At 43.9% G+C, this 11,238-nt stretch overlaps 1 protein-coding gene across 1 annotated transcript; it reads right to left on the bottom strand.

Annotated features, from left to right (window-relative positions):
- Positions 1-817: 817 nt before the first annotated feature.
- On the bottom strand, positions 818-10,930 carry ankrd52a (ankyrin repeat domain 52a; the record flags this gene model as incomplete). Its single annotated transcript, XM_079273246.1, has 28 exons — positions 10,860-10,930; positions 10,249-10,332; positions 10,038-10,116; positions 9,790-9,860; positions 9,384-9,584; positions 9,214-9,301; positions 8,826-8,968; positions 8,411-8,623; positions 7,707-7,785; positions 7,504-7,618; positions 6,908-6,990; positions 6,680-6,797; positions 6,500-6,568; positions 6,251-6,391; positions 5,897-5,959; positions 5,554-5,665; positions 5,154-5,225; positions 4,849-5,050; positions 4,625-4,712; positions 4,383-4,500; positions 3,528-3,747; positions 3,342-3,429; positions 3,130-3,213; positions 2,279-2,424; positions 2,076-2,158; positions 1,886-1,968; positions 1,412-1,503; positions 818-1,089 (listed from the first exon to the last, which is right to left on the bottom strand). The coding sequence occupies exons 1-28, from the start codon at positions 10,884-10,886 to the stop codon at positions 818-820; spliced, it is 3,234 nt and encodes a 1,077-aa protein (XP_079129372.1). The 5' UTR covers positions 10,887-10,930.
- Between the last annotated feature and the right edge of the window lie 308 nt (positions 10,931-11,238).

Genomic DNA, 11,238 nt, shown 5'->3' with positions numbered 1-11,238 from the left:
TATGCTTAGAAACATTCTAGCTTAAACACTTATTTAGCATCTTTAAAACATGAAGTCAGCATTAAGAACAAATCAATGTTACGAACGCCGACCCGAACACCGCTCTCCTTTGGAAGGAGACATGCCGATGTATTCAGCAGCATTCCCAAATTATCTTAAAATGCCAAACAATTCTAGGCCGTACATTTAAAGTACACTCTGGAATTAACATCTTTGTGACCCTTTTCCAAAGTTTTCCGGATTGTACTGTCGTACACAAGCATTGCACTCTTCAGCAAAAGTTCTATTTTTCCCTTGTGTGGTTTCCTTCATACAAATGCTAGGCTAACGGAGAATTAAAAAACGAAAAAGAAAGAAAATATAATTTAAAAGAAAAAACAAACAAAGAAACTCTTTGATCATTCTTTTGGGAAGGCTGCATGTTCCTCTACAAGGTCACCCGCAACGGATTCAAACATGACATGACTTTTATGTTGAGCGATATGAAGAGAAAGACGGGTGAGGATGCAGAGACTTCCATGCTCTTAGACGTCGGTTATATCATTATGTCGACACGGTTTTAAAGGGTCGAGTGGTTTAGAGATGGCCAGATTGCGAGTGTTTGTTTTGGAATGCCACACTTCATCTGAGTGACCCTGCAGAGCAATCCGCCTCGACATGTTAAGCACTACCAGGAGATGGAGGAATGGGATCTAATTGCATATTAGGTTTGACTGCACCTCAAGAGAAGAACAAACACAGACACACACAAACAGACACAGAGAACAGACATGTGGGTGGGTGCTCTCCTGGTCCTCTGGGCCATGTTAAAGGGACCTCACTCAGACAGACACCCGTCCAGGCCAACCGGTGCACCGTGACGGTCTTTGACGTAGCCGTTGTGGAGGCCGTTGCTGGGCAAGGGGGCGCAGGCGGCAGTGATGCCGCAGTGCTTCAGCAAGTTGAGACCCGTGGAGGGGGAGACGGTGGGAGAAGAGCAGGAGCAGGAGGAAGGGTCCCGCTGGGGGAAAGGCTTCATGGTAGAGAGGATCAGAGCCAGGCAGTCCGCCACGTCCTTGTTGGGAGCACAGGCCAGGGCCGGGGTATGGCCTGATTGACAGATAACACATTCACATTAAACCTGAACCGATTCCTCGAGTAAATCGATTACTAAAAACCATCGATGCAAAATCTTTGCATCGAGGCTTTTTGTTCGCCCACACCAACTTCAGCTACAGATATCTGGACCCCGAGTGGGCAATCTGACACTTTCGTGTGCTGTGGAAAATGGTCAGAAAAGCTTTTATGATTTATAGTTTACAAGCTAAATCATTATTAAACAGAGTAAGACTCCAACTCACTTTAATGTAACACTACATCTAAATCACACTGGATGAGCTCTAATGGCTCACCAAGCGTCGAGAGGCCTCACCTTCCTCATCCACAGCCAGCACAGTGGCTCCTCTACTCAGCAGTGCCTGCACCACCGTAGCCAGGCCATTACGTGCTGCGAGATGGAGGGGCCTGGAACAGAGAGTGGGAAAGAGTGTGAGACACAGCTGGCACATCTACTACTCAGTCTGCAATTCTAACATTAGAAGTTTTTACATTGATAAATAGAAAGAGACATGTGACCCCAATAACAGACTAATACTCGACCTGGTACCTTATTCTCCCAATGTGCGTACTCATTCAGAGGCGATAAAAGTTAAAGGTTCCAGCCTCAGAGTAGGGGTCAGATTAAAACAAATGACAGACATGGCCTGCAAAGTTTTTCAAGGCGATTGGCTTAACGGGGCTTTTGTAGAAATGTAGGCTCACAAATATTTACAGAAAATCCCAATAAACTCCATGATCTTTGTCCCCTTTTTTGTTGATAGCTTAGAAGTATTGCTAGCTTCCTCACATTTGCAGAGCGCTGTTGGTGGCATTGATGAGTGTGGGACTGTGGATTTCCCCCAGAATCAGCAGGGCACACATCTCATGGGCCTGTGGGACAAAACGAAATTAAAAGTAAAAAAAAAAAACTGCATGGCCACATGTCTACGTACTACTTGGTGTTAATACTCAGCACAACACAGTGGAGCTTTGAGTACCTTGCTGCAGGCCAGGTGCAGGGCAGTGTTGTTGTTCTCATCCAGCAACGTCAGGTCAGCCTTGGCCCGGTGAAGAAGGATGGCTGGAGGACATCAAGGCAGACAGACATTTATTTCCTGCTTCTACAGATGTCCCGAGTGTGACAATCAGCTATTCTTAAGGAAACAACTAGTTCTTTAAGAACAACAGGTCAAAGACTTACCCACGGTGCCACTGTGTCCCTTGTCAGCCGCTACCATCAGGGCAGAGCATCCACTGTTGTCCACTGCGTTGATCTCTGTCCCATGGCGGAGTACTAGCTGAAGTCCCGCGACATCCTCAGCAAATGCAGCAGCATGCAGTGGGGTCCTACAGGCGCAGACAGAGACAGTCCAAACAATTAAGACAGAAGGATGAGGTCTTGGTATTGGCATTTACAATGTCTACATTTAAAACTGTGAAATGGTCTACTCATTGTGTAGTTATTTCTAGGGGTGTAACGGTTCACAAAATTCACGGTTGGGTTCGGTACTATAAATGCCAGAGAAATGTACTTGATTTTAAAATATATTTATTCATTACAACTAACATCATAAAGTTATTCTTTGACTTTGAACAATGATGGAACTATACCTGAGTGACCCATCTTCTGGGGTGTCTTCTTAGCAACACAAGCATAAAAAACAAAAACTGCTCCTTAATGTGATGTAGTATTGTTACTTACATCTTGCTTACATCTTGTATTGCTACTTACATCTTGCAAAAGAGATTTTTAATCTCAATGGGACTACCTGGTTAAATAAAGGTTTTAATTTTTTTTTTTCTTCTTTTTTTATTCAAATGTATTCGGTTCGTGAGCCTCGTACCGAACGGTTCAATACGAATACGCGTATCGTTAGTTATTTCATCATACAGAAATCCTGACGACTCGTTTTAAGGCTCAGTTTCTGAATACGGGCTGTGTGTAATTCTCCATGGATTGAGCGTTAATCCTCTCACAGTATTTATTTAGTACTTAGACCTGTTTTATAAGAAAGAAAGATGTAAAAATAAGTATTGTTTCTGCATTCTCACCTTCCTTTTGCATCTCTGGTGTTAATCATGTGGACCCCAGCAGACTCCAGCAGCCTCTCTGCGGCACCGCTGTGGCCATTCATCCTACATGCAAGAGCGGAGCGTTAATGAAATGATTCCATCTAAACATACTCATTGTCTCGTTTCTTTTGAGGAATTAGTTTTGACAAAGTAAGACATGCGGCAAAAGCACATGCCAACTGAATACTCACAGAGCACAGTGCAGGGGGGTGAAAGGGTTTCCCTCGTCATGGACAAATGTTTTAAATTCAAGTAAAACCTCCAAACAGTCTTCATGCCCTAAGAACAAACACACTCAGCATTATGGACAGACGTGACACTGATTTATTGCAACATTTAGGGATTTAGCCTTTTCCAGTCGATCAAACGAAGCAAACCTTTGTAAGCAGCCCAGTGCAATGGGGTGTATTGCTTGCTGTCCAGCAGTTTATCTTGTTGGTCTGTGGCCATGGCAGCCTGCACCAGACTGGCCAGGATCTCCGTGTGGCCTCTGGATGCAGCGTAGTGCAGCGGCGTCCTACCCTGTACGTCCCGACACAGTGCAGATGCTTTGTGCTCCAGCAGGGCTGTCACACAGTCATCATGGCCCAACACCGCCTGAACAAAGGCCGGACAATCTCCATTGATACAAACAACTTGGACTGAGAAAAATTACAATAACAACATCTTTACATTTTAGATAAGACATCATTTCCTGCTCACATTTCGCCCTTAGGTATTCTACTTATTGACCACAGCAGCATTCATTAGATTTAAGCTACTTTCCTGGACAGGGAGCTCTTATTCTGAGGTCTGTATTTGAATGTTATTTGTAGACATCTCATTTAAAAAAAGGTTTTTAATCCATGACTACGATAAATACCTGTCAGGAAACTGGCCACCTAACCCTAACCCCCCTTGGGCTTTGTAGCTTTTATCCTTTTGACTCCTTGACAGATGGTGCTAGTAAGACTTTAAAAAAGGAGCTTTAACCATCATTCCTTTATGTTGATATTTCACTCTTTTGCCACCAGGGAAATGTGGAAACACTGCTGGATGCAGCTTAACTATTTCATCAGGCAGGTGCCCATTTAGCTATATGATCGAAACTACTATTTTTTGTGTATTAAAAAACAGAAGTCAACATTGACAATAAAGCATTTCACTTTAATTCTCACTACCAATTAAAAGTCAAAGTCTTGTATGAGTTTTTGTGGTGCAGCCGATGCTCTGCCGTTGTGTTTTTGACCTACCCCTCTGTGCAAAGATGTGCTGCTCCTCTTGTCCTTGGCATCTGGCAAGGCACCCTTCTCCAACAGGAAGTGGACACAGTCAGTGTGACCTCCCAGAACAGCTAGCATCAAAGGGGTCCTGAAGGGGACAGAAGGAACAATGAAGACATGTTTTACCGAGTGCTGATTGGTCAGATATGCTTTAGGCATTAAACTGTTTTTGAAAGCTGAATGTACAAAATGTTTCAAAGAAAACAACTCACTGGCCGAATTTGTCTGCGACATTGGTGAGATCGCCCTCCTCCCCATAGTCTATCATCATGCGCAGGCAATCCGAGTGACCGTTGGAAGCTGGAATAAAATAAAGCACAGGAGAGAATATAAATAAATAAATAAAAACTATTCTCTGCAAGTTAAAATGTAGACCATTCAGGGTAGTAACAATCAGAAACATTGTCATGAGATCGTCCAGCGGAGAGCCGTATACCTGCAACATGAATTGGAGTCCACATGAGGCGGTTGTCATTGAGGAGACAGGAGGCCCCCTGAGCCAACAGCACCTCCACACAGCGGGCGTAGCCTTTCTGGGCAGCCAGGTAGAGCACAGAACGCCCTGCGGCATCCTGCATGTCCACATAGGCCGCGGTCTCCGTCAGCACACGCAGCGCCTGCCAGTGGCCCTTATCAGCCTGAGGGAGCAGAGACGGGCAGTCACAACTTTGCATGTGGTCAGCATTAAGCGGTCGATTAAAACCGGCTTCGACCAGAGTTGGTTAAATGAGAAACACTCACAGCAAGATGCAGAGGACTGACTGGAATACTGCTCTCTATGTCTCCTAGTGCATTAAAGGACATCTCCAGGAGCTGAGAAATAAACCACAAGAGTGGATTTCATTTAATTTACTGAGGAAATAGATAAACATGCTACACATATTAATATCAATGAAAAGTTACACCTGACGTGTTTTCATCATGCAAAAGCCTGCAAAAATGATCCCATTAATTAATAGTTTTGGCTAAACAACACGACCGCAAATACATTTCACTCAGCAGAATAAAATATTGTGTTGACCCAAGTCTTATGGACCAGATCTGGGCCATTTGCTTGAGTGGAATAGGAGCACGAGTGCATGTAATGTGTGACAGTTGAGTATTAAAGTTTAAGTTTCAGATTAAAAACGGAAAAACTCACCAGCTCCAGGTTCTGTTTGTTGCCATGATAAGCTGCATAGTGAACAGCGCTGTAACCCTTTGAGTTGACCATCGATGGATCAGCGCCGTTGTCCAAAAGATGCTCCAAGCAGCTGTTATGAGAAGACGATGAAACATGTAGAGAAAGGATAAAGAGCAGAGCCGGTCTCAGCACTAACGTGACCACAACCCATACTGTCGAGCCTTGAGACTCATTTCCTTCAGCGGCCTTTAGGCACACATCTTTTCCACAAACAAACTTGATGTCCGTTTATTAAATCTTAAGCCTTGATCACATTCGTCATGGTTCGATGGAGAGGAAAGCCAAAGGAAAAAACACTCACAAGTACGACTCCTTCGCCTCATCCTCATCATTCTGATGGTTCCCAGAAAAATGACGATCAACTCTGAAAATGACAAGAAATGCTTTGATTCAATAAACTCTCTTGATATCGGTAGAACATGCACATCATTGCAAAACCACACATTCCTCTGTGTGTTGTTTAGATGGTTACACTGATGTCTAATAAAGCTTGATGTTGCTCACAAGTGAATGCGATTTGACGATGAAACCAAACATTCAGCAAACTGCTTGAACTGCATACGTATGAGTAACGAGGAAAAAAAGATGAGAAAGTCAAGAATTTTTTTAATTTATTTACAGTTTGACGCAGAAGGAGAGGGAAACGTTGTCCAACCTGCTGAAGGCTTGGGAGGCGGCAGAGTAGTGCAGGGGAGTACAGCCTGTCTGGTCAGGCTCGTTGACTTCAGCGCCAGCGCTCACCAGGGTCACAGTGCACTGGTACCTCCCATTAGCAGCCGCATAGTGCAACGGAGTCCTACAGGGAGGATGAGAGGGGAGAGAATCGTCACTCAGACTAGTTACATTACTGTCACACAGCAGCATGTCACAGCAGCATGAAAACATCTGAGGAGGAGAAACTCACCTTCCCATTATGTCCCTCTTATTCAAGTCGGTACCGCTACTTAAGAGCAAGTTCAGACATTCAACATTTCTGTAAAGGAAGATGATCATGGAAAGGGAATTAAGTTAGATGTTTCAGACATGTGCGACTGGAACATTTTTTGGTCATTTAAAATGTGACAAAGCAGATTCTGCATCTTACCCTCCAGAGGCAGCAGCGTGTAGACAGGTCCTCCCAAAGTTGTCAGGGGTGTTTATGTCAAACCCAGCCGAAAGTACGTGCTCCTTACTCATGGATGAAACTATACTGTACAGCTGACCTGTAGGGTAATGAAGGAACACGATGGCGGTAACGGCAAACGTCAAAGCGTATAAAAATAGAAAGATTTTGTTCATCGGAATGCACATTTTTTGTGGAACAAAGACAAACCTGAGGAGAGTAACTTGCGACAACAGTCTGAAAACCCGTACAGCACCGCTAAGTGCAAGGGGAACATTCCATTTATTCCACGCCTGGAAATTAGAAAAACATACAAACAGAATATTAGAAAAGAAACAGTCAAATGTTAAAATGGACCTTGGGATGCACCGGTACGACTTTTTCAGTTCTGATACCGATACCTGGGCTTTAGGTATCGGCCGATATGGAGCACGGATCCAATACCGGTATTTAATGAATTAGTTCCACATCATTGTTTCACATGTAAGGCTTAACTTAAACATTAATTTTTTTTTTTTTAAATCTGTAACTTACTAAAAAAAAGAAGAAAAAAAGAAATCTATAAAATGAACAGGAATTACAATTTAAGTGTGAAACTTTTAATGCAGCAACAAATTGGTCAAAATGTATTAAAATTCCAGCATATAACGTATATGATAAATAAACATGTCCGTATTGGCCTGATATCTGATATCAGTGCATCCTTTAAATGTAACCCCATTGATAACCAACTGTTTCACAGCATGTATACATTGATGCTTCTTCGTATTAGTTATCTGTAGTACAACTAAAGGCGTTTCTGATACCTGGCCGTGTCCGCTCCGTTGGTCATGAGCGTGCTGATCAGCAGTTCGTGGCCGTACTTAGCAGCAACGTGGAGAGGAGTATTGCCAAACTTATCCACACAATCAATTTCCCCACCTGATGTGAAGAAGGGAAGAGGGAGTGAATACAAGGCTCATTGGGACAAACGTCTTCTCACAGATCAGTCAGACAAGTTCATCGTTACCGTTCTGGATGAGGATCTGAGAGCGTGTGAAGCGTCCATGAATGGCTGCCATGTGCAGGGGGCTCTTCCCTTCTTTGCTCTGAAAAAACAAACGAATATAAAATCACATTATTTCATCTCGAGTGTAGTTAAGAGATAATAACAATTCACAGTTTAGTATAACTTAGCATGCATGTTTTGACAAGTTCTAAGCATGTTTCTGCAGGGAGCAGTAGCTAACAAGTAGTTTCCACACCATCTGCCATAAATTCATATAAATATAATAAATTATAATGTGACAGGTCTCACTTTCACACAGTATAATGTATACAGTCTTGTAAGCTATAAAAAGATGAATAACATGATTTATATCAGGACATTTTCTTTTTCACACATACGATGGAAATGTTCTCGTTTCTAGCGGCTTAATACACGTGTGTGATAAATGTTCCACCCCTGCACATTTACAGAAAAAGAGTTTACATGGGTAGGAATAAACTGTGTATTATCTCCATCTCCATTACTTTATGTTCATTTCATGAATTTGGACCACAGCATCAAACCAAACACGCTTTTCTTTACATCTCCAATTTGAAAATGAGTGTAAAAGTCTTTGACAATGGCCAAAACCAAACAAAATGTAGTGCAGTGCCACATCTTAACACAGCATTATCACCACAACATATAGGGAACAGTAGGTAAAGTGAATTGAACCCATTTCATACCTGCTGGTTGACATCTGCCCCATTGTTGACCAGCAACTCCAGACAGAGGGCACCGTTGGTGGAGACAGCGGCCAGGTGCAGAGGGGTGTAGCCGCACTTGTTGGGCTGGTTAACATTAGCTCCGTTGTTCACCAGCTCGGTAGCCACAGCCTCCTGTCCCGTGTAGCAAGCCACGTGGAGCGCAGTGTTTCCAAAGCTATTGGGCTCATCGATCTGACAGCAAAACACAAACACCCGATCAGACTGAGCCAAGAGCCTGAAAGGCAGGAGTCCGAGAAATCTTAACATAAGTGACACATTTCCGCAGATGGTGAGAGAGTATTGGTTAAACGCTGTGACTGTTAATGATCAGACAACATGGCAGCTAAACTAATGTATTTATATAAATATATTATATGATGTGAAAATCGCTCACCTCTGTCCCCATCCTCAGTAGGTACTTTACAATTTCGAGGTGACCACTTGCAGCTGCAGCATGGAGAGGTGTGTAGCCCTGCTTATCCTTGCAGCTCTTGTCTGCACTGCGGGACACCAGCAACTTCACAATCTCTGAATGCCCTACGGGAAACACAAAAAACACAAATCTTTGAGGGATTCGTAGCAATAATGGCCACAAACAGAGAAGTCCAAGTATGAGACACAACAATCAGCGATTGTAGATAGATAATGACGTAAGGACTTGGCAATGTTATTGCTCATCATTTGAGTGAAACTTGTCATGAACAACAGGAGCTTTTTACTGCTATGTGACAGTGAAAATGTGTGCCGTGTGCAGAATTGGCAAGAAATCGAAACTTGCTTACCCAAGTAAGCAGCACAATGGATAGGCTGTCTTTCCTTCTTATCGATGGCACTCAGGTTGGCCCCTTTGTTCAGCAGCAGCTTCACCATCTGTGAGAAGAGTAAAATAAAATTGAAGGAAAACAACATCTCATAGGTTCTCAAAATAGGAAGCCAATGACTCGAGACTCACCTCCTGGAACCCACTCTGAGCTGCGTGGTGCAGGGCAGTTCTGCCAGTGCGATCTGCCATGTTCAGGTTGCTCAGCTGGGTCAGCAGGGCCTCTGCGCAGCGAGTGGCCCGGTTGGCAGTAGCCACATGCAGCGGTGTCTGCCAGAACTTGTCTCGTGCATTTGCCTCCGCTCCGCGCCTCAGCAGCAGACCCACTGCCCTCTGTGGACAAAGGAAAACCATCACAAGAGCTTAAAGCATATATTATATCTGCAGTTTGCTGCATTTCCTTCAGTCAGCACAATATATTTGGTGCATAAATCTAAAAGAGTTGTACAATCACGGCCGGTGAATACATAATGGCATTAGAGGATGAAGTCATCTTGACAGAGATAACTGGACTCCTGGATATGAGTTTATTGCTTACCTCATTCCTGGAAGCAGCCGCCCTGTGCAACGGGGTCAACCATACATGGTCTTTAGCATTTACAGTGGCACCTGGCAGACAAAAAAAAAAAGTAACACATTTTAAGAAGAAGTAGAAAGAGCAAAAAACTGACAATGAGGGCAATGTTTATTGGAGTGGTGACAAAGATTTGAGAATGCACCACTTTTCATTAATGCAGAAGACTCAAAATAAACACATAGCCATGTAGCAGTGGTGCACACACTCACCTGATTCAATGAGGAGGTCCAATATATGGACGTCACCCACACAGGCAGCAGCATGAAGTGGCGTGCGGCGCTCTTGGTCCTGTGGGTAAAATAAATCAATTAAGGGGAATGTGACGTCAAACCGTCATGTTTAACGGATATAGATAACAGGACCCAAGTGCTTCATGATAACAGCCCGTTTGCATTGAAACTGAAAGCACGTCATACATACCAGTGCATTGACATCCTCCTTTTTGTGCAATAATTGTTGAACTTCTTCAGCATTACGGTTGAAGATGGCCTGGACCAGAGGAGGCTGCAACACAGAAATACCTGCTAAGTTACCGTTGCACATCACAACCTTAACGACGATTAGCTAACATGTAATGTCCCATCTCGCTGCGATTTTCTCTGCGCACTATTCAGTGTAATTGGTAAAATGTGCTATCGTGATTTTACATGTTGTATTTGGTGCATTGGTTGGGCACCGAATGAGATTCTTGTTTGCTTCCAGGAAATAGACGGAGCCCTGGCTGAGGCCTGCAGGCCCTTGTGCAAGTACTTAGTTACGTCAGCTAGCCTCTGTAGCTAATTATGCTACATAGATGGCCCCGACCCAGAGCAGTAGAAACGTACGTAATGCCGAACATCATTGCTCATCACAGGTGATTGTATGATTATGTTTACGACATGCACTCAAATAAAGATGCACCACCGATAAGCTGAAAACGAAACGACTTGCTCCGCGGATAAGACGCAGTACGTTGCGCACAAGAACAGGGCTTTTCCCAGCAAATAGACTGCGCCACAGCACAAACACGGAGCGCTTTCTTTTCGTCGTACCTGGTCTGCAATGTTATGTACTCCCATCTCCCAAACTCAGCCAGGACGGAGCTCCTTCATGAGGATAAAACTGCGAGGTATATTGCGGTGCGCTACTGTATCCACTTGTTTCAGACTACACCCATAGCTGGTTTGCAAACAGAAATGCGGTCTCGATCTGTTACTGTTGTTGTCTGTATCCCGATGTCTGGTTTGACGATACAGGCTACGACCGTGCTGGGTCCGCCTACAGGCGTGGCGGTCCGTGTTCTGGCTGCTCGGGTGAAATGGTGCCATCGTGTGAGAGAAAACGGTAAAAATCCGTTCACTAGCGGTGACAACATGGAGGGCTCTAAGTTAACTTCTGCGAGGTCAAGTGAAACGTTTAGGGGTCGGAGGG

This window comes from Melanostigma gelatinosum (genome assembly GCF_949748355.1).
Source record: "Melanostigma gelatinosum genome assembly, chromosome: 8".
Taxonomy (NCBI): domain Eukaryota; kingdom Metazoa; phylum Chordata; class Actinopteri; order Perciformes; family Zoarcidae; genus Melanostigma; species Melanostigma gelatinosum.
Note: the sequence above shows the minus strand (reverse complement) of the source record. Positions and strands in the feature narration are given on the sequence as shown.